This window comes from Athene noctua, chromosome 21 (assembly GCF_965140245.1).
Source record: "Athene noctua chromosome 21, bAthNoc1.hap1.1, whole genome shotgun sequence".
Classification (NCBI taxonomy): domain Eukaryota; kingdom Metazoa; phylum Chordata; class Aves; order Strigiformes; family Strigidae; genus Athene; species Athene noctua.
In genome coordinates this window covers 1,977,693-2,001,985 of record NC_134057.1, presented here as the reverse complement: position 1 = coordinate 2,001,985, position 24,293 = coordinate 1,977,693, and the positions used below count along the sequence as shown (strand labels likewise).

Sequence of the window (24,293 nt, the reverse complement as noted above, 5' to 3'; positions counted from 1 at the left end):
TTGTCTGTCATCAAGCACCATCAGAAACCCAGTTCGCCTTTAAGATTTGGAGACAACATTCATGAAGTTGCAATTTATTTCATATCTATTTTTTTATTTTCTTGGTAACAGAAATGTGGGCTGATATGAGACATGATACCTTCCACACTTTTCCCAGGCTGCATACCATACCCTTGAACAGTTTCCTCTGCATCTACTTTGTTCACGTAATGGTTCATGTCACAGAGAAAATACAAGGAGGCATGGTTTCCTCATCATCCTGTCTTTGTCGGAAATCAAACTGATAATCTGATGTCCACGAAGACACATACAGTTTAAGAAAATCAAACCCAAAAGGCTGATTATCAGCTGGCAAAGAGGTTTCCAACAGCACCACAAGCCATTCAGAAATAAACCCTAATAAACAAGAGTCGACCCATCTATGGCCAAAGACTTCATCATTAAGTTCTATAATATGTATATAGGTATGAATTTCTCTATCTGTTTTAAAGCCACTTGGGGTTTTGGTCCCCAGATTTGTGGCTTTTTACTTTCCCTGTAGCTGCAAGCATTTCCAAGACCACATAAAACTTATCTTTTTCCAGAGCTTCTATTCTGCATTTCACACTGAGACTCGTAATTATTATCCTTGCATGAAGCCTGTGTTTGCCATTTAATCTTCAGGGAGACAGGGTACAAAGACCTAAACAATCCACATAAAATAAAGAAAAACATTTTTCCTCATCTATGCAGTAGGGCTGCTCACTTCTTCATTGAACTGCTGCTACACAGCATTGCTTTTGCTATGTGGTTTGACCACAGCTCGAAGCAGAAAGAAATTCTGCATTTATGGCAGACTGAAAGTGATAAAAACATTTTTCGTTTGGGGTTAGAGTTGGTTTTCTTTTTTTTTCACTTTGAATAAATCACATATGGACTTTAGTTCAACCGCTGAACTAAATTATTAGATATTAACCCATCTCAATGAAACCGGGCTGTTTCAGGGAAGCAGGGATAAAAGCGAGGTCACACACAGGGAGTGAAGACATGATAAAAGTTGAGGTAAAATCTGGGCTGAGCAGAATTTACCAGAACTTGAAAAAAAAAAAAAAAAAAAAAAGGTTTAGTATGACTAAGCATATACTTCTGGAGAATTTATCCCTGTTGCTTTTGGTGGTAATACAGATGGCCCGGTTCCTCATCAGACCTGTCCATCTGGTGATGGACAAGCATAATTAGCTGTCACACAAATTATTTCAAACAAAAGTCTGTTCAAATCCCCATTAGATATTACAGATGAGATTTGTTTTCTTTCAGCCTGTAATTTTTAAGGTTACATTGTCCACAGACAAATAATAAATGAACAGTGGAACCAAGAAAGTAGATCCAGTAGCAAATTTGAACACTTCTTGGTCAATCTGGACACGAAACATTTAAAAAAAAAAAAAGAAAAGAAAAAGGTATTTAGCACTCAAAACTTACTTGAAACATAGAGTCCTATTTTCTTGACGTTAATCTGTACTAGATGTTGGTCTTAAACACCACCACCTGGTGAAGGCTCAGATGAATAAAATCTAGTATTTTATAATAAAGGATAGTATGAATAATTCTCCATGTGTACCCTTCTGGTATTATCATTTTAATACCATGGATTCTGACTACCTATTTTTTGTGTCTTTCATTAAAAAGGCTATTTCTTTTATTAATTACTGTTTTTTCAGGGATACCTGGGCACATGATGGAGTCTGGGGAAGTAACCTGCTTTCCTATATGCACCTGCACAGCTTCAAAATAAGTACAGGAAAGGAAATTATTATAAGGAAGCAGAAGGCAGGGGTTTTATTTGGTGTTTGATGATGTTATAACTGCCAAAATTGTTTAAACATAGAACAATCAAGTGGCTCCAATTAGCTAAGGCAAGACTTGGACCTAATGCCACAGGATAATTTAGATCCATTTTCCATTCCCATGCCTGTTGTGCTTCATAAGGCAGAGGATTTGTGAGAGTTTGGGAGCATAGGGGGATTAATTTGCATTAAAAGTGATGATGCACCAAAACAAGATGCCAAGGTACAAAATCTGAGGCTTAAATTTTGGATCACCTGGCTGTCCACCTGGAAAATGAACGCTGCAAACTTCTCCTCCTTCTTCAACATGCCTGAGTCCTCCCCTTGTTTTGCTGTTCTTGTCAAATGTGGTAACTGTGAGGATTATTTTTATGACGTAAAGCTAGACAGTACTTTTTAATATTAAGCTTATGATAGTTAAAAGAAAAAAATCCCATGTCTAATCCTAATCTCACATCAAAAGTAGAAGAAAATATATCCAGAGGTCACCTGGACTTTTTATTTAAAAAAAGAAGAAAAAGGTTTAATGTTGAGAAGATGAGAAAGGGCTGCTAAGAAAACCCTGTCCTCCAATTATAATGAGAAAAATAGTACAAGGAGCCACAGAAACCACAAGGATTTTGACTCTTGGCACAGAAGGAGGTGGATGCGTTGTGCAGGAAGCTCAGCCTCCCAAAGAAACCCACCACAAAAATCTCACAAATGCTTCAGAAAAGGGAAAAGTGTGCAGTTTTCCATGGAAGGCAGTTTACAAAGGAGCCATCCTTGCTACACAGATCATGGGATCATTTTCACTCACTTGGAAGCAAGATCTTACATTTCAAAGGCCTCGGGACTATTGATTCAGCGGAGACCTGCTGGAGCCTTGGGTTTCAATCGCTTTTCTCCTAGAGCATCTGAGCCACTAAGAAGATCAACACAGGGTAACCACCAGCCTCCATCTCCCTCAACCTTTTTTTTTTTTTCCAAGTTAAAAGAATTTCTGGTCCCTTCCCTCCTCCTTTTTTCACTCCTCTCTTTGCATTGACCTTACCCAGTCATTGCACTTTCACCAGCACAAAAATCTCCAAAATTATCTCTCTTGGAGATTCAGTGTGCTGATGATAAGAGCAAACATCAAAATCCACATTTAACAATGATTTTAAAGTTGCATATCTGCTGAAAGGCCCAGTGTCAGGGGAAAAATTAGACATAAAATTTATAGCACTGAGTATACTCCTTCCCTTTCTCTCCACCTTCATACATGCGTTTCAGCTTTCCATTTTATGTCCATCCCATGGCTGAGCTCTGGCACATGGTCCACGCCTGCAGTTCTGCCTCCAACTTGCACAGGCTTAATGGCAAAATGCAAAACAGGCTGAACAGCAAACCTCTGCCAACAGCAGACCCAGATCATGCTTTCCAGTGTAATAATCCCTAAAATAGTGAACCTTGGTAAAGATATACTGATGCTCTCCTGGACAGACTCTCTCCTGGTGAATCTGGTTGAGCTCTTGCCCTCTGTGTTACAAATGAATCTCTGGAGGATATAAGCCCTTTCAGCTGTGGAACAGGAATATATTTTCTCTCCAAAGCACAAGAAAATGCAATTGGATGCATAGTTAAAAAAAGTCCAAACACCACCTTAGAGAGGTGATGTAGAAAGCCAGAGATAGGGGAGATAAAATTAATTAGATTAGGTCATTCTGCAGGATTCTGATCCAGGAAATGAACTGCATACTAGTGACAAAAATAACAGCAGAAATGTTGTTTATAATTAAATGAGCCAATTGTAGAAGCAAAATAGAATTTGAAATAATTGGATTTATTTTGTATATTTGCATAAATATAAAAATATATAAGATATATATTGCATACATGCTTATATGCATATCAAATATAACTATGACTATAATATAAAATAAATATATAAATACAAATTTTGCAAAATATTCTGGTCCAAGCACTTTGGTGATGGGATAATCACACTCACATTTAGGCTGTGGCTGCATCTTCAACCAGCAGGTATTAACTGGACAAGGCGACATGGGGAGAGTCATACTCCTTCAATTTTTAGCCGCTTTCTAACATACAAGCTCACAGCTTCACGAAGAGGCAGCTATTCCTGTTCTCCACGTGACACACATCTAGACCTCTGAAGCAAGGAAGCCACACAACATCGGGGGGGGGGGGGGGGGAGATGGGAGTTGAAGCAAGCAGCTTTCCTCTGTGCTAGCCCCACAGCTGCCCTCCCCCGGCATGCTTTGCAATCGTGTGGGAAGCATCATCCACCCGGTGTCACGGCCTTTGGCTGTGCTTCAGCATGGTGCCCCATTCCCATGTCACCAGGTGTTTTTTTGGCAGTCTGAGTCATGATGACAAAGCTACCCCTGAGCGGACCCAAACAGATGGGTCACTATCTGAAAATACATTCAAGGAGAAGTTACCCTGAGGAGGAACACTACAAAATTAGGACAAGATGCAAACGCAGGGGAGAAGAGGAAGAGAAAATAAGTGACGAGGAGAAGGAGAGATGGAGAGGAGAAGGAGAAGGACAAGAGAAAGAGAAGAAATGCGACATCTCTTGCTTTCCCAAGTCCTTGTTTCATTAGACCCTCAGCTGGGCTCCCTGTGCTTATATGAAAACGCTGGAACCACTCCAAAAGCATCGCTTTGCTTTATGGTGTATAAACTGCAACTTCCAAAACACACAGTATGCTCAAGGCCTGGTTATTTTTTTTAAACACAGCTATAATTCATGTACAAATAAATATGTTTTTACACCTTAGTGCTTTTTCAGACTTTCCAGGAAAAGGGATATTGATGAGACAAAATCCAGACCTCAGTGGAAAAAAGAGTAAACTGGTGTATCTGTATGTTTCTTACCCTTCCTCTTTCTCTGCCTCTGTTTATTATAAATCATATATGTGTATTATATACAGTCTGAAATGTGAGCAATTTCCGTGTAACTCCAGTGAGAGCTGAACTGATGCAATGCAAGCTGACCTTGAGAAACTGTAAACGTTAATAAATATTTACCAGAATGTAGAACAACTCCCCAAAGAAGGATTTATTTTCAGTGAAGACTAGTGAGGTGCCTGAACCTTGCCATGCCTAGCCTGGGGATATACTATTTTAACTGCATCTATGTCATTCACGTCAGGGGTCCTTCTATTCCTGCATGATCTTCTAGGAGAAGACAGCGAAGAACTTCTGATTTTCTGAATTCCAATTAACCACAGATGTTGTGCCTGTGGGTTACAGCTCTTGCATGGCTGTGGGTTTTCCAAGAAGCCTTAAGATTATGGGTTTTTCTCCAAGGAGATGCTACAGACAATATTTGCCACTATTTTACACTGTGCAGACCCCTGAAGCCATGAAAGAGCAACAGACCCAAGGGCATGAAAGCAGAGCTGAACACATATTTGTATTTATAGATTATCCTTCCTTCATTCTGGCAGCTACAAAGAGGTTACAACTGGAATGGTGTTTGCCACTCAAAAATCTCCAGATTTCTTCGCATTGATACAATGGAGGTATTTGAACACAAACTTTTACAGCTTCTGGACACCACACTCGCAAAAACTTTGCTCAGGACCCTTTTCTGCTGATCTTCAAGGGAGCTGGCTGGGCTTTCAGCTAAATGGGAACACACAGGGAGCAGAGTTTGTGCAAGTAAAAAATATTTCATTTACTCTGGAGACATGGCTTCTTCCTAAACACACAGTAATGTTGAGCTTTTAGGAGCTGGACAGAAGCTTTTCTTGAGCTCTCGTGTCCACAACACACAGACAAGTTTCTTCTTGCTCATGTCTCCTGTTGAACTACACGTGCAGGCACGGAAATACCTCTATAATGACAAAGATGCATTTACAAAGGGCTTTTGTTAGCTGTGCATTTTGCTATATGTGTATTATTCGGATATAACGGAGCCAGAAATCTCTGCTATCATGAAATGTGAGAACCATTGTATCATATTAAAAAATAACCGACTCAATTGCAGCGCTTGGGAACCGATGTGCAAAATGCTTTTGCTTGCTGAGTATATCCAAGGTCCTTTATTTTCCACCGTTTCCTAGCTAGATGCATTCAAACCAACAAAAATAGCAGCAGCTGTTGCTGAGCACAGCACTTGCAAGCTGAGCTCTCCTAATCCCAACAGCTGAACTGCTGCATGAACAAAGCGGTGACGTCTCCCGTCAGAGTACAGCATGCTTTTAGTACTAAATATATTTATGTTCTTCCAGGATGAAACAGATTTCCCCATAATAATATTCTTTCCCTTGCAACTTGCTTTCTTACCAGCCATTTCTTTTTATTACTCTAGCGAGGGAATATCTCGCACATATTTATGTCTTCAAGCCTACAGTGGTGCTCAGTATTGCAGGTCTCTGTTAGGGTTTTGAAGGTACTTTGCACATCTCCTTAAGGCCAGATTCAGCCACTCTCCTGACCAAAGGCTTAAAGAGAAACTGCAGTTTGCATATCCAAATTATAAGCAGGCTACATGCTGTTTCTCACTATATCTGTTCCACCTCATGCTCAACATTATGAGGGTTAGTTGCATGCTGCATGCAAACAGGCATGGTGATTGGGCTGGGTTAGGCTGGAAAATAGGTCAAGACTAAATAAAAAGACCTAAGATGGAGCAAAAAATCATGGAGTAAAAATGAAGTCTTAAAGGTATTCTGTAGGCTGAAATTTTGAAAGATGAATCAAGAATTAATTACAAGTGAGCAGCAGGGTGGCAACAGTCCATGACAGTGACCTTATTTTCTTTGAAAAAGTCTAGATTTAACTGGTTGGGAAAACATTAAATGTCCTATCACAGTCTGAGCACTATGGGACTCTACAGGAAAATAAATTGCAAAATTGAAATTACACTCTATGAATACACCTAAGTATACACTAAAAAATGTACAGCCCTTAGAAAACCTCAGCTATTTAACAATTAAAGTTGCTTAATCAAATACTCAAGTGTGCAAAAACCTGTAATTCTATGTTTTGATTTCTGTACTGAAAATTGATATTCACTGCTTGACAACGTGCACAACTAAGTTTTTTATAAGCAAGGGCATTTGGAAATGTATTACAAACTGTGTCTTTCTATAAAGCCCAGAAGTAAATATTATTTTTCAAAAATGTCTAGAAGGAAAAGGCTAAAAAGCAGTGAGGAATGTGAACTGTTTCATGTATAAAATCATTCCAATAAAAAGTAAATAGTACAAAGGTTCTATGGCTAAAATATACAAAACCGAATAGAAAAACTCACTACTGTGGTTTCTTGAAAGTATCACATGGACCTAAACTCTCTAACCTCATACATGAACCAGTGCCGCTCCGGAGTTTGGCTTTGTCTGCAATATAGCACCTATTTTTATGTCTTATTCCTGCCTCCAACCGGAGCTGAAGCCTCTGCCTTGACAGCTCATATCCTGATCTGGCCTCTGACAATATCTGATGGGCTACAAACAGCATCTCGTCTTTCTGAACTTTGACATCACCCTTTCCATTAGCAGACAAGCTCAAGAATATGTTTCCGTCTACAAAAGATGTATTTAATTCCATTAGGAATTAAAAATCAAGGGGAAAAAAAAAAATAGCGCTGCATGGTCCAGCCCCATCTGACTATCATTAAAATTAAGCATCTTGCATACAGTTAAGAAGGGAAGGGAAAAAAAAAGGGCTAGATCTTCATAACCAGCAGTTTGCTCAGCTCAGTATCAGCAGCTTCATTGTCAGATGAATGTGGGATTTACTCAGGTACCTGATTTTAAATCCCTTACTTAAATCTCAATTTCATCATCTTTAATGCACCCTAAATGCCTGTTCTTTCAACAGGAAGAAGGCTAAAGGATTCCTGGCAATTAAAAGTAAAAATAAAGAGATTTCAAAGAGAAGACTGATCTTTCTAATAAAAAACTTTGTAATAGCTAGAACAAAAGTATATCTATACAGCTGGAAATTTCCACTAATAAATATCTGAATTATGCATCTATCAGTCCATTGGAAGACAATTATGGTGGTTTTTTCCTCACAATCTAATTAATTCACTAATGGTTTTGTTTACAAAACAGGCTAGAGGCTATAATAAATTTGATTGCACTCATAATCTCTGGCCAGATTTCTCTTAAAACATGAATAAAAATGAAAAATGCCATACTGTCCATTTTAAAAAGGTCTTGTATAGCCCCAGTAAAATGTGGCTGAAACTAAGGCTTCGTTTTTATGTGTCTTTATTCATCACCGTATTATAAAGTTTAGCTTTTAGTGGCCACCATCAAGCCAAAAGGACTTCAAGGTGGTCCTTGAATTAAGAAGAATGTTACTAACTTTGCACCTATTAAAATCAAGCCCGTGAGGGCTGGGAGCACTTTTCAGAAGAGCAAGGGAATTCAAACTAATTTTTACAAATTGAAGAGATGACTTGAAATAAAACAGACACCATTTAGTGGTGACAAAGTGCTGTCCCTAGTTGTCCAGCTCTGCCTGAGCAGAGGAAGGTCCAGATTGGACTAACATGTCTGGTTTTGTGCTCCAAAGAGGTGAAAGCCAGCTGGAGACTGAGGAACAGGAGTGATCATAGGCCTAGAAAGCATGAATTAGATGTAAAGCTCAAAAGAAGAACATTTATTCTTTTAAAGAAGAGCTCTGGGTTCATGTGATAATGGTGTTCAAATCCATACAACCCATCCTCAAGGGTTACAGGCATTTGTATTTCAAGCCTACTACAGGCTACAGCAGGGAGATGTTAAATATTAGGAAAAAGCTTCCTGGGAACCTCCTTCCCTAGAGACTTCAACAACAAATTAGGGAAAACTGGTCAGAAGTGGTTAGGTGTATTGACTCTGCCTGTATGATGATCTTTTTAGGTCCCTTCCAGCCCAAGGTTTAATGATCGTATGGTTGAAATATGTGCTCTAAGTGCCACCGACTTCCGCAAAACTGCTGAATGATTAAATGTTTTGTGAAGTCAAGGCTAAAAACTGAGACTGTCCTTAATCTGCCTATTGCCTGCTGCCTTCAGGATGTCCAAACCCATACGGGGTTACGGGGTAACCTGAGGGCAGAAGGCACAGCTCTCTCCAAGACTGTGTATGTGCAGGGATGGTGGGTAAGTCTATAGGTTTTCACTGGTTTAACTGTCCTGAGAAGTGAACAAAGGTGTAGCTGAAACCAAGTCTCAATTAAACGTGCTATGGGGTGTTGACAAAATACATTATGTTTGCGAATTTATAACAACAGGAATGATTTAAAATCTCCTTCCCCATCGCTGAGTGATTGTTAGAAGCGATTACCGTGCAAATCAATATAATAAAAAGGCATGTCATCAGATGTGGACCTGATTTTTAGTCTACCTGTGCTCAGCCATCACCTGCATGAATTGATTTCACAATAATGACTCTAATCCTGTATGTTCAGACACTCCAATATATTTATTTCAAGAGCTGTCTAAAATAATCTTGATTTAAATCCAAAATAACTGACCTGGGGCAGATGATTAGAAACACAGGACTTAAATTAAAAAGAAATTAAAGAACAAAGACAATAACAATAAAGTTCAGGACAGGTGATTTATGGAGGCTGAGGACACCTGACCTACATCCCCGCCCTCTGCAAAGTGGTGCTTCATGGGACATGAACCGGAGATGACATCCTTATTCCAATGTATTACTGGATCCCAACAGAGGAGATGCTGAACTGACACAGTGCTGAGAAGCTGAGTGGCAAAAAATAGTGGATGCATCAGTTAATCCATGTTATTAAAAACCAAGAAGTCTGCTCCTACTGTTTTCTTTCTGCTCTGCTAAGGGAGGTGTCCACCAGCTGGGCAAGACATGTCTCGGAGCAGCTTGCACCTACTTGGCAGCCCTCCAAAATGCGGGAGGGTTCTCCTAGGAATGTTCCACCACCAGCCCTGGGCAGACTGTGGTCTCTCTGACCTGCCTGTTTGCTTTTCAAACATTGAGGATCACACAGGTCGTGCTGTAAGTGAACAAAAGCCTTTATTGGCTCTTGTTCCAGTGGCAGAGCTAATCCCCATCTAAAATAGCAGAGCCACTACTCAGCTGGTTTCTCTTCTCAAGAGAAGACTGGATAAAAGTTGATTATACAGTCCAGCTGGGGATGAAGGAGGAGAACAGCATCTATAAGGAGAAGGCATGTTGCAAGATCCATCAGGTAGCCATCAAAAACCTGACCAAACAATGTACAATACCAATGCAAATCTGTTGGAAATGTCTCTTGACATACAAAGAATAAAACTACCTAGAAAAGCAAGACAAAAAGGTATTTCCACATGTAATCTCTGTACAATTGAAAACAATATAAGTTTTAGGCTGTCTCACCTAAAAACCATGTTGTGTATGAATGCATTGAAGGGGTGACCTCTCCAAACAGGCAGCATACACAGAGGTTTCTGGAAAACCGGTGTGTATTGATACAAACCACATCTGCTCATTAAAACACACACCAATGGGAGCATTATTCCTCCTTGGCCAGCAAGACCCAAACTAAGACCTAGACATTCCAATTTCCAACCAGACACCACCAGTTGCCCTCTTGAAGGGTACGGAGCTGCCCTGGGGGGGGCTTACCCACAGCAGCTGAGGTTAAGCTATAAAAATCTTCTTCCTTGCAATGTGCTTTATTTATTTGATCAATTTGACTCTTGGAAAGCGCAAAACCGTGAATGTTTTCCAGGAACAAATTCCAGTGCTGCTATGCACTGTCAGGCTACCATAACACATTCAAGCAATGAAAAAGTCAATTCCTCCCATACATTTTGCATTAGATCACTTTTAGCCTTGAATTATAAAATATATTTTTCATGGAAAAGATAGAAGCAAGAGGTTTTCTAAGCACAGTTTTGACAAAAAGAATATTTTCATGTTTTAATAACAAAATTTCTCTCAGTGGTAAAGAAAAATAATAAAATCTGGAGTGTTAATCTAAACTTTTAAATATCTTTTATCCTTCTGTGTGTATTCACTGCAATTCAGTATTGGTTAAGAACTACAGAAAATTACCTTCACCAGCATTTTCCTGCTTAGGAGAGGAGCACCCACCCCTGAAGAAAATCCGTACAAGGATAGAAACATCTTTCCCATCAATAGCCTTTGGCAGGCTGTGTAGGTGGCACTGGGGCTTCTTGGGGATTTGGACATCTCCTAAGAACCAGATATTTCTATCTGACCCTGATCTGATCTGATCCATTGAAGTGACAGAGCACATCCACTCCTGCTTTTCCTCACACCTAGCTAAGTGTCATGCATCGCTAAGATTTAGTTTTTGTCAACACCTTAAAGCTTCCAAATTAATTCCGTGAGAAACCAGAGGTACAGGACTGGCCCATGGCCATCAGTAACAGTCCAATTTGCTTTCATATCTTGTGGTTTGAGGGTGCCATAAGCGACGCCTCATGAAGGCAAGCTCTTGCACCTTCCCAGGAACACCCTGAGGTTTTCAAACATTCGACAGCATGTCAAAAAAGCCTTAAAAACGAAAACAAACCTCACAAACTCCTTCACAAGATTCAAACCAAGCCCCAAACTGCCCCAAGCCCCAAGTCCATCACTACAGGTCACCTCAGGTGGAGAAGTCAGCGATGATGTTAATTTAGGAAACAAATCTCCTGAGCTTTATGCTGTTGTCAACAGAGGGTGAAGGGTGTTCATAAGGGAGGTTGAGTGCAACCCAAATTAAACTTCTGCTCTAAAACCTCCTCAGCAGCAGATGACTATAGAAGGAGTAGGTATAGGACAGCCTTCCCAGGCTACGGCTGAGCTCTCGTGACTCTCTTCCAAAACAACAGTTGTTAATATGAAATAAATAAATAAATAAATAATCCAAACCCCAAGAAGTGACCAGCTTTCTCAAGCACATGCTCTCCTCTGCACAATTTTACATACTTCCAAACAGGAAAAGTCATAAATAAATCACATGGAGGTGTGAGTCACACTTTTAACACAGAATTTATTCCTTACATTGCAAATAATCACTGAAACGCTTCATTTTGCCGGTTTTCCAATTCCCAGCACTATGGGTGCATTTGGCTCCCATAGGGTTATGGAGCAGGGAGTTCCCCAGAGTTTCATCATGACAGCAGTAGCTCTGTTCCCTTTTCTGCTCCTAACTTACAGGAGTTCCTAACATGCTGTACTAGTGTCCAGTACTGGAAGCTTCTCTGCAGTCAGCACCATGATGTAAACTGAACTCCCTCTTTCTATTATAAGTTTTTGCATTTACATGGTGATACTACAAATGGGTCACACAACAGCTGCCATTTGTTTCCTTCTGCTCAGGCTTTGTTTTAATAAAGACTACAGAGCATTAAAACCAAGCAGAGCAAAAAGCAAGCTCAGTTTTTATCCTTTCTCTAAAATTCTGCAAAAAATTAGTATTTTTCTGTGAAGTGTTATCATAGTTCAGACTTTGAGTGTACAGCTTTTGTGATAACTATCTATAGACCTGAACTAGAAACTGCTTAGAGGAGACATTGTACCATTACTTCAGTTTTGGTTAAATAAGATTTTAGGCTGCTCTTTCAATCTTAACACTCAACAGCCATGCAATTCTTCAGGTTGTTTTTAAAAGGCAAACAATACCATAAACATAGGACTACTTGGAGAGAGATGATGTGTGCTCCTCTCTCAACCCAGTACATAAATTCTTCTTGATTACTGCAAGGCATTTATTTGTACATTTTTGTTTACTAGGAAACATAATTCAGCTTTCTTTAACCATTAGAAAATATATAATCCCATCACATAATTTTCTTCCAGTTATTCAGGTGTAATAACAAAGAAAAATTTTAAAACTCATAACACAGTACTTATTCCAGGACATCATACAAACTTAAAAGAAGAAAACATTACCTACCAGCTCAACTCGTCCAAACCCTCCGACTCCAAGGGTGTCAATGATGTTGAAATCAGACAGTTTCAGGTTGGCGAAGAAGGCAGCTTCGGCTTCATATCTGGATTTTTTTATGCGAAAAAACGGAAATTTCTTAGAGGTGCAAACATGAGTACTGTGCAATACTGTACCCGAATGACATGAGCGTGGAACAGTGTTTACCTGCTTAATTTCCATCTTATCTCTTACAGTTTGCTTTTATTCACACTCCTAGTTTTGCTGGTCCCAGTTATAGCATCGATCCAATGTGCACAGTTTTCCAAGTGAGAAAAGCAAACATACCTACTGCATGCCTACAATGCCAATGTCTGGTACTGCAGTTCAACTCCAGCTACCCAGCGAACATTACATTTTGATATTTTCTATTAATCTTCTTGTGGGTTGTTTTTGGTTTTGGTGTCTTTAAGTATTTTTGGAAGATAAAGTCTCTCATAGGAGTTTCTCTTATCCACAGGCTGGCAGTAGTTTCTATAAACGTTTATTGAAAATGGCAAGATCATTAAGGTCCCTGGAGAGAAATCACAGCCAGGTTTTATGAAATCAGATCCGATAAGCTGTGGGCTGCTGTGCAAATGCCTGAAATGTCTTATTTCAGTCACATATCAATATTCTTATAAGAATATCTTCACTTCTTTTCCTCCTACAAACTCACTTGGAGTAGACGTCCCAACCCAGGAGGTCCCAAAATCCAGATGCTCTCCCTTAAGCCCATGTCCAACTGGCTCACAACACAAGTTCACCAAGCCCTTGACTAAGGAAGCATGCAAATCTCACACATGCAAGCCTGCCAAAATAAGCTTCCCATGACTATCCTCATGCATATGAGTCCTCTAAAATAGCTCCTTGTCAAGGTTTATGGTATTTTTAGAAAGGCTCGGAGGGGAAATGGATGAACAGGATCCACCCACTCAATAAAGTTTGACATTCAGCTGCCAGAGAAGTCCCCATGCATGTACAACCTTTGGCTGCTGGTGACACAGACTTGTATGGGAAAAGAGCAGTGACGGGATTATGGAGAGAGGCATGGAGGGTGTAAAGGGGGATTTGGCTTGGTTTTCAGTACTTAATTTTAGCCATAATATGTTGCAATTAACAGATAGCCCATAATCCACTGTTTCACCTGGATGCTTCACTCGTGCATGGTAACACTAGAGTAAAGATGAAACTTCATAGTGTTAGCCATGATCATATGTAAGTATCCACCTGTTTATCTTTTTAATGCACCTTGTTCATCATGCCTGCCTCTAATTCAGTATTGTGATGGAAAGGATTTACTGACTTATTCCCTTCAAATCACCTTCTTAGTCTATTTAAAACTGCATTGACACTGGGGGGTGAAAGAGGAACAAAAACCCAACTAAAGTTTAAAGGGAAAAATAAAAAGAGGTGACAAGAAAGCTGAAAGGTTTCCCCCCCCCCCAAGCCCCAAATCCAGTGCAATAAAGCGCAGTGTTATCTCAGGGGTGCTGTCAACAAATTTCCTAAGCTTTGCTTAATTATTTATACTGTCACCAGATCCTCTCAGTGACCTTGCTCCTGTGGCCACAGCAGCCTGATGCATCCGATTTTGGAAACCAATCAGTACCGAGCCTGCTCTGAACTTGGGATAACCTTGTGTGACACAGCTGCTTATTGATTGCTTTATTCTCATCATGAGGTGCATACTAAATCTGTCACTAAAAATCCTTTTCTAAAGGAAAGACGTATTTATATGTTCCCTTCTAAATCACAGCAGACACATCATTTTAAGGGTGACAGAGCAACGAGATAGGTCTAATTGTCATGATAATGTATAGACCAGTTAAATACCCTTAATGATTTATAATTGCTAAGAAGATGGAATCCCATCATGGAAAATTACCCTTCAATGGTCGAATAATGAATGCAACACTTCAGGTCAAGAAGCCCTGCATCACCTTTACCCAAGGCTTGGGAGTGGAAGGAAGTCATCTCACGCTCCCAGTGAGGCGGGGGACCCTGTCTTCTCCCCTTGGCAACTAGTGAGGATTTCTCAATGCTGAGCAAGCAGGGGATGAGATGGCAAACAGCAGTGTGTCAGAAAGGTTAGGGTCTCCAAAAAACATATGGGACAGAGAGGGGAAATGTTGGGGTTTTTTTACCCTGTAATACCTCTTTGAAAGACAGCCAAATCCTACAGAAATGACATATAGTTCATATCATGTGACATGAGAGGACAAAAACTAGGTGAGACATGGCATGGTGCTGGCAAGGCAAGCAGGACGCTAGTTCCAGCCCCTGCAAATTCCACCATTTGTCTCAAAAATCCCTTAGTTCAATGGGAGACAGGATCTTCTGCTCCAGTTCCAACTTAATAATTTTTTGTGTTGAGTCGCAGAAGACGAATGCTGCTGCTGGCTTTTAAAGTAAAACAATGTTTTCATTTATTATTTTGCTTAGAAAATGTATTTGCAGCATTATTGTGATTGCTTTTTGAAATCTCTTGGCTAATTCTCTTTGACAGACTGCTTATGTGTAGTTAGTACATACAAGTGCAATGAAGCATATAAAACAAATTGGATGCAGTTTTCTAGATACTGTGCAACAGGCATACAAAAACCAAAAGAAATTCCAAAAATATATAGTGAAATCAAAACACATAAAATCAAGAAAGCAAGCCCTTCACATGCTTAGTAACAACAGCCACATCTGAATTGTTTTATTCCCAGCTACAAAGGTCAAAGTCCACTTTCAAATCAAATTCCTATAAACTAACAGGACTGATACTCTTCAGCCCTGCAAAGCTTAAGAATAAATCTCTTCAGTCACTTAAATAAAAATATCAAAATGCAAATATTCCCAAGCCATCTCCTAAATCAGAATCTGGGCTATAATTCTCAACTTGAAATTTAGAACATGTCCTCCAACTTCCTTAATGTGAATGTGCCGCTCCCTAAACAGAAGATCCTAAGGTTTTGCAGCATGTGCTCCTTGTTTGACAAAATTATAATAAAAAACGTGTCTTATTTTATCACCTCCAAAAGAATAGGGACCCCCTCAAGGCATTGAGAGGGCAGTGCAAAGAAATACAGAAAAAATTTAAAAATCAGTATTCGTGTGCCTGTAGGAAAATGTTTAGTTCTGAACTGGATTGAAGAAGTCTGACATGCTCAGACATGGGAAAGGATGTTTAGGGTTTTCCCTGGGAACATAGCAGAGATGGGTTGAATGGTAGAGAGAGTCTGACCACACTTGTGCAAGATAACTCAGCACTCTGAAGGAAAAATACATGTGTGCCAGGTCAGGGCATATTTCTTCTGGGTACCACTTCATAGATGCTACAGCCTCTTCCCATTCAGTACTTCACAGTCTAATGAGAAAGGCATTTATATTCTAAATATGCAGCTGTATGCCAGTGCTCTGAGACTTTTCAAACAAGAAAATGTTTTTTTGACTTCTGGAAAAATTGGTTATTTAAGTTCCTAAATTAATAGATAAGAGGTGTATTGGGAAGACATCTCAGGCCACCTTGGAGGCATGAATGTGGATCAACATCACACCCACGTTCAGTGACATTCTGGAGCTACACAGATGCAAGGCTCAAACTTTCTATGCTGAGATTTTTGGGGTTTTCTGACTCTAGCTGGAGTAGACGTAATTAAGGAAAAGGCCTTCTCTGGATATTTCGGCAATTGTGCTTCTTGACCCAGCTAACACAGGCCAAAATGCCTAGAAAATCATATCTGAAAGTGCACAAAAAGATATGGAGAATGTGTGATCCAGTCAGGGAGAAAGAACAAATAGTCTGTTCTGTAATATAGAGCTTTTAAAATTAAAGCTGAGATTTTCACAAGAGCTTGTGGGAGGCCAGGTATCACCTCCCAAAGCACTCTTAATGTGACTTTTTTGCTTATTGATACCAGGTTTTGTCACCTATCCTGCCTCACCAACCCTGCCAGAGCTTACAGTCCACTCCTGCAGCTGACAGCAGAAATATCTTCGCCAAAGGGGTGTCAGAAAACACCACAGGAGATGTTCAGATCTAGGCGAAACATGAACATCCTGCAGAATCTCCCGTACTCTTCTCCAAGGGTTCTTGCAAATCTGAATGGCAGAAGTACCTACAGAAATCTCACTCACATGACCAGCTTTCTGTAATGATCTTGACCCAACGAGTATCAGTGCCCTCCTATGGAAGAGTTGGGGCTTGAGACCACCACTTCTTCCTCTCCCTCCAAATAAAATACTTACTCCTAAGGAGCTGTTAATTAAAATGTCTTGATTCAGTCTCCTCTTCAGCATGGACAGGCATCACATGCTAGAAACTAGAGTAACCAGGGGGATCAGGAGTAAATACCATCGTCCACGTGTCCTGTTACTTTGAAACAGCAGCGCAGGAGCCACAGCCCAAGCATTTGGGCAATGCCTGTTATGCAGAACAGGAGAGGAAACCATGTGGCTTCTTGAACTGCTGGAGGTTTCCAACTCTTTAAACAAGTGATTGCCTCCTAGGACGGCAATTCCTCTGAAACACATTTCAAGCTTTTCCTCCCAAAATTATAACAACAACAACAACAACAAAAAATCACCTTACCTAGGCAGCTAAAAAGGATAAATGAGGAAATACAAGGAGTAAAGGTTTGCAATTACCCAACTGCTCAGCTTTACTAAACTAGCTCACGATTGCTATCACATGAGCTAAATGTGTTGGCTAACATTAGACATCTGTTACCAAACTGTCATCTTGATAGAAAACTTGGCTTCTTTCCACCTGCACGCTGCCAACTAGACATAAATTGCAACCAAATGGGAATCAACCACCAACTCCCTGATAAGAGCAAATGTAACAATTTTGGGTGGATAAAACCAGTATTTCTTCCTCAGTGACAGAAACCTGCTCATTTAACAGCTATTTTGTCAGCCTTGTATTCAGTTTTGTCGACTGGTCTGATCAGTGTATCACCCATCATTGAGGTAATGCACTTCTGCAGATAGAAATATTGAATCTCTGCAAAGACTAGAATAACCTGAGTTGCAGTACTTGGATGGTGAGGATCAGACCCAGCCTGCAAGAAGACAGACATGAAACGAGACTAAGAGCCACAGGTGGGGTGGGCGAAGAATATATCACAAAAGGAAACCATATTTCTGTGTCCAGTAAAGAAGAGAGTCCAGCTCCTTACGGTTCTTAAGATAGAGCTAGATCCTTAAGACATAGCTCATTTTATTTTAGTATGCTGCTTCAATTGATATGATACTTTAAAAAAAATGAGTTTGTGATAAATGAGAGTGTAAATTGCCCCAAATCTTCAATTTTGTGACTATTTTTTCTATACATCTGAACATATGTATTTTAGTCCCGGTGAAATAACCCAACTGGGTCTAATCTGCTCATGGCACTTGGCTGCTGTTCACCTGCCTGGTACCCTGAAGTCATTGCAGGCTTTCTAGATTGAATTCATGCTACTGAGTTAAGAGAGATGAAGTTCCAAATGTGAAGGAAAAGTGGCAGAGGATGTGGATCAAACTGATGTTAACAAGGAGGCTTTGTTATCTGAAAGTGATGTTAGGAAGAACAGATGAAGCAAATGGTGGTAGAGCTCCCATGTCTACTTCCATGACGGCCAGTCCTCTTCCCTCCCTGCTCAAATGACTCCAAAAAGCTCAGGTTTACATATTTCTAAGTGATTTTGGACGAGGGGAAATCTATGAATGGTCATATGGGTGAAAGTGAAATAAAAAGCACCTTGTGTAATGTCCACATGAATTTCTTACCTTCAGCTCCACCCTGTTTTAGTGGGGCTCAGAAGATTTAGCCACATTCAGGTAATAGACAAGCATGGCACAGCGACAGTGTATTTTACACAACCAAGATCTAGAGTCTGGGAATGATTGAAAGCAAATACTTGAGGGGTAAATCTGTGTTTCTTTATGGTGCATTGCCACTCGTTCTCCCAGAGGTGCCACCCTGCATGCAAAACCCTTATCTAGCATCCCTCCAGATATCAATCCATTGGGTCAGTAGGCTTTGCTGGGGGAGATGTTCCTTGACAAACCATTGCAGAAAAAAAAAAAACAACCAAACAACAAGGGTATGGAACCAAAATCCTGTTGGGGAAGACCATAACATGCCCATCAGACTTCTCTAAGAGTCTGATCCTGCAAGGTCAAGACCATTCTCAGGTCTCCATGGACTTGTATTAGCTGAAAGGGAGATGCTCACCCCACAGTTACACTTGGGCAGAGCAGGCAGTGACAGCAGAGAATAACTTTTTCCTAGATACTGTCCTTCTGTATCAGAAATGCCTGTTTCATGCTTCTTCCTCTGGGTACCAGATGTCCATCTCTCTCATGACGCACAAATGCACCTTTCAACTTCCAAACGTCCCTTTCAGATAAACGCTGGTATTGGTAGGAACAAAAATATCAAGAAAAAGACCAGCGTTCTACATATTTTACTGTCAAATGCATAACGCTTCAGAAAAGCTGAATTCATTTCAAGCTCTGTCACATTATTGCAATTTATTAGCTCATTCACAAATACAGGGTCACAAAATTGTTCCAGGACATCTCCATTGGCAGTGAAAGCAGGAAAACACATATCAAAGACAGTGAGCTGTGGGATAAAAGTACTGTTATAAGATGACTGTGGTATCTCCCATAGGCACTAAGGTCACCATTGCCCACCCAACAACCAGGGAGCACTGACATGCCATTGCCCTAAACACAAATGGGGTTTTCTGCCCTTTCACATGAGACAATGGACTGATGGCATGTTAGTATGCTCATAAGTACCTTCTGCCTGGTATTTGCTATCCTAATGCTAACTCATTCCTGGGAGGGATGTGTTACCCACACATCTTGACTTATTAGAGAGGATTTACTTGCAGATGAGGATTTGCTGCCCTGCACCAAGGAAGACCAAGGAGAAAGGCATCAAATTAATCTTCTACTCTTTAGGGTTTTTTTTAATTGCAAACAACACTGAAAAAAGTAAAAGGTGTATCTCCATCTATCTACATGTATCTGTAGATGGATAGCTATAGGAAGAAAGTATGATAACTAACAACACAGCTTTTCCTTCGTTCAAGTCTCCTTCTTCCAGACCATCCTTCTGAGGTCAGCAGTGCAGTGAATTTAAGTCCTGATTTAGCTGCTATCTCTTCCTACGTCTTACACCTTTGCCTGAAAATCCAAATAAAGGGAGATTTCATTTGGATTTTTAAAAGCAATGTGCTAGTGGTGACGATGCAATTGAAAGCTACAGCTGCATGGACCATTGCATTGAAAAGAAAGGCTGTCTTTCTTTTCAAGTTCATGTTGCTGGGGCTGAGAATTTCTCTTGGACCCACCAGCACCTGAACTTGCTGCGTACTTGCCTTTAACGACTTTCAGATCAGGAGAAATAGCATACCTCCTGGTTTAGATTTTCTTACAGAAAGTGAACATTTGAGTGGCAGCTAAAACAGACATTAAAGCTATGGCATCTCTAACTTCCTCTGGAAAGGGAAGGAGATCTGAAATTAAAAACATAAAAGTTAAAAAACTAACAAATTTTTTTTTCCTCCTATTTTAAAAACACATTACTTTTCAATTAGAACTCAGCAATATGAACATGATATTATGCTGTTATAATAAGCTGTCCTCATCGTAAGTTGTTTCAGTAGTTCAGCAAATAGAAGATTTGTTTGAATTATGGGGCTTTGAAGACTTGCTATTGCATGGAGACCAATTTCACTGAAAAATGTAATTGAACACACTCAAATAGAGTCAGTTAAAGCAGCTCAGAAAGACCTTCTCGTCATCCACGCTCTTTAAAAAGTCTTAACTTTGAAGCTAATATTGTTGAAATAAATGTGCCAAGAGATTGGTAATACCTTATTAAACAACTCATGCCTATTGTGTTCAGTACCTCCCATCTAGCAACAGTGTGAGCACTGAAGTGGGACCTTATCTGAACATAGGATGTGCAGGGAACAACTTTATTAAAAAAAACACAACAACCAAATCCGAATTTCACCTTTTTTTCAAATGCCCATGTATCTAAGCTCACAATCAAACTGCTCAGAGAAAAGAACCCTGCATTCTCCAGTTCAAGCATGTATAAGGTTTTGTGTAAATGTGGGTGTACTTTGACTGCCTGCACCCCATTATTACACATCCATATAATGCTCATCAAGTGTCAGAAACAAGACAAAATTTTGGTGGAAGAACCAAACAAACTGGGATATAAAATGCCACCTGATGGGAGTGAGGGGGTGTGTGTGTGATAATGCTATACAGGTATAAAGCACAGGGCTTTCAGAAGAGCACAAGGTTATCAGGATGGTTTTTAGGGAAGAGAGTCCCTGGTTTTCACTGAAAGTCAAAGGGATGTCATCACTGAAATATGTATTTTATTTTCTAGATGCACATGTTTTTCCTTCAACTTCTAATGAAACAGCCTGATGCCTCCAAGAGGACTCTCTCAGGGTCCTACTTTGGGAAATCTTAGTTTCAGCTTTGGTTAAAATAACATTTGCACTTTTGTAATATGCCTAACACCAAGAACATCCTGAAATAGTTCAAACAAGATACTCTACAGAATAGACCGACTTACGAAAACATGACTTTAATCAATTTTAATTAAAAGGGGAGGAGGGAGGATGTGGAGTATTCCTTCCTCTGGTGGTGTTTCCTGTTCTGTACAGTATTAAAAGATATTGCTTAAGGAGGGGGTTTGTTTCTTCCCCCCCTGCTTTTTTTTTTTGTGTGTCTTTTTTTTAACTCTGGATGTTGCCAGCTGCAAAGAAAGTGACTCATTGTCATTGTATTGCATCTGTATCTTCACTCTGCAGTGAGGGATTGAACCCAAAATAGTTACTTGATAGCACTATTGTTATGCTTGTTAACCTGGGTGGGAACCTCACTGGTGACAATGGAAAAATACAACATGAATAACTGTCTGACTCCAAGACAGGCAACAACAGCACAACCTGAAATTCCGAGCTAAACATGATTCTAAGGAAAAACAATGATTTTTCACAGCAGCTCAAATGCCGCACTCGGACCTTGACAACTTAATTTCATATCAGTGAAAATCACATCAAATATAATATGAAAGATCACTTAAAAATCATATTTACGAAGATAATTTTTCCCCAAATAAGATTCATGCTCAAATCACAAATTTGAACAAATCAAATTTCTGTAAAGCATTTCCTTGACAATTCAACATTTTCGTTAGAAAAATCCCTACAAGTTTTCCTTGGGCAATGTGTATTGTCACAGTTCCTGGGTGGAAGGAATATTGGTTTACTACTCTCTGTCTACTCATACTCACCTATCCTCACATTTTGATGTCAGCAGGCATGCGGTACTGTTTTTTTTTTTTTATTTTTACAGTGAGATTTTAAAGGAATTTTAGCTGAAATATTACACCCACTAGATAAAAGATAGCTATTATATACTTTAGCTCATTGTAGTCCACTGAATTTCATCTCCTGGCCACCCCATCCCCACTTCCAAGAAAGTTGTTGGGTTTAGGTTTTTGTGTGTGTGTGGTTTTCTTTTTTTCCTCCCTATAGCTGTGCTCATTACAACAGAAGTGTGGGGTAAGGATCACATTACAAAGAAACATTTATCATGCTCTTAGACACATGCACTGCAAAGAGAAAGCTCTTCTGCCTGGATGATGGGAATAAACCGAGAGCGCAAAGCACTTGAGCTGGCTTTTTTATCTTTTCTATGCCAGCACCCTGCAGTATTACGCCTTAATGGCCTTCTTGGCACACTTCTCTCCTCACATGCTAATGCTAACATGAATAAGCAACCTTTCGGAATAAAATATTGAATTTGTGTTGTTGAGTTGCAGCACAACATCCCACTTCAGGGTGACACGGCTGGAGTCAAAAGCAGTTCATTGAAGGATTGCCAGGGACTTTCTGCCTATAGCATGTTCATTACTATATAACTCTTCCTAAATCTCGAGTCATTTCCAAGATAAAATTTAAATCCTCAGATTCATCAGATGAATCAGCTATAGTTTGGGTATACTCAACAATCCCAAATTCTGTTGTAGAACTCACACCCTAACTTTTAAAGTAATACAAAGTCAGTGAAAAATAAACCTCTTATAGTGATGTAAACTGTCCTTGAATAATTTAGAAGGAAAAAAAAAGTATTATGGTAAGGAAGGAGATAATTCACTAACTTCCCTCTATTCTCCTCAATAGCTCTAAATTTAACAGATAGGATCTGTAGACAAGAAAATATTTTTGCAAGAGAAGACATCAAGGGTTTTTCCTTTCACCTTTCTGATTGACCAGAGAAAATACCTACAAATTCTTTATTTTTTCCTTTGGAAAACACCAAGGAAAACATGTGCCTATAAGAAGTACTCAGAAAAAAAGCATTTCACATTAAAACGCCAAATGACCATTGTAAGGTAAATAAATCCCAGCTACTAAACTTGGTTCAAAGGTACCACTATGTACTGCAGAAGAACATCACAGTTATTTTAAGGCAACTTGTTGGAAGTCATTGGGGAAGAGCCATGGCCATGTTACAGCCTTGGAGAGTGAGATGTGATCTCAAGGAAAATTCAAACTACAGCTTAAAATTGCTGTAGTTAGTTCTGCTCGTTGCTCTTCTACTTCACAAAATCTCAAAATCTAACTGCAAACTGCTAATTAGATCCCATGAACCTCAAATCAGCTTATCTAAGGACATAAACACTAAATGGCCCTTTTGCTTCCAGCCTTAATGTAGGACTGTGTTGCTTGCATAAGTAAAGGCTCACCATGGCAACAGCAATGCTCAGATTGAAAAGACTTGCTTGCAGTTTTCTCTTCTTTTTTAAAGAATGTGGAGAACAGATCGATAGATCACTGATGTTGCACATACTTATTTGTCCAACTCACAGTGTTTGTTACTTATTGCACATTTGTTCAAGTCCCATGGGTTTCAGACAACACAGTGCTGCTATGTTTTGCTCTCGCTCCTCTTTTCAAATGGCCTAATCCTCTAGGAAAAAATCACTTGCTAGATGGTTTCTATCTTGATGGCTGCTAAGAAGTAGAGGTCTACCTCAAGCGAACTTGTGTCCCTTCTCCAAGGGCTGCCCAGAGACATTTCTGCAATATTTCCTGCAGCCTCTTCAGAATTCTTAAGGAGACTCATGTATGATAGGATCTGGAGAAGTTCCTGTAGCAGATGGGTGAATGATCTTTAAATCCAGTGGCTACCCCAAAATGCCCACAGATCATCAGTGAGAGCTACTAAATGCACTGGGATTGCTGGACTAAGGCTCCAAAAGTGTTACTGCAAAACCCTCAAGCTTTTATTCCTTCAGGCAACATTGGAGTGCTCCAGCCATGCCAACGCTGCTAGTGGAAGCTGTTGCATCCGGCATGTATCATCCTAATTTACTTTGAAAAAAAAGGTGACATATAAGGGGAAGGCGGGGAGGAGGGAAATATTACATAAAATCCTACTGAAAAAGTGGGAGCAGGCAGGAAGCAGATTTTCCCTTACAAAGCAAGTACGTGTGCACACAAAGCGAGGTTTTACTCTCTGCTTGTTTATTCTGGCAGACAGATGAAACTGTGGGAAGAGATCAGTGAAACTGGGTTC

The 24,293-nt window shown here is 39.9% G+C and overlaps 1 protein-coding gene across 3 annotated transcripts in view; it reads right to left on the bottom strand.

Annotated features, from left to right (window-relative positions):
* The window catches only part of PRKG1 (protein kinase cGMP-dependent 1), a 527,419-nt gene that overhangs the window by 20,217 nt on the left and 482,909 nt on the right, over positions 1-24,293 (bottom strand). For 2 of the 3 annotated variants that reach the window (XM_074924173.1, XM_074924171.1), the window contains exon 10: positions 12,687-12,783. In XM_074924173.1, the coding sequence (XP_074780274.1) occupies positions 12,687-12,783 (97 nt within the window). The remainder of the gene's footprint in view (positions 1-12,686; positions 12,784-24,293) is intronic. The other variant, XM_074924172.1, reaches the window with a different exon arrangement.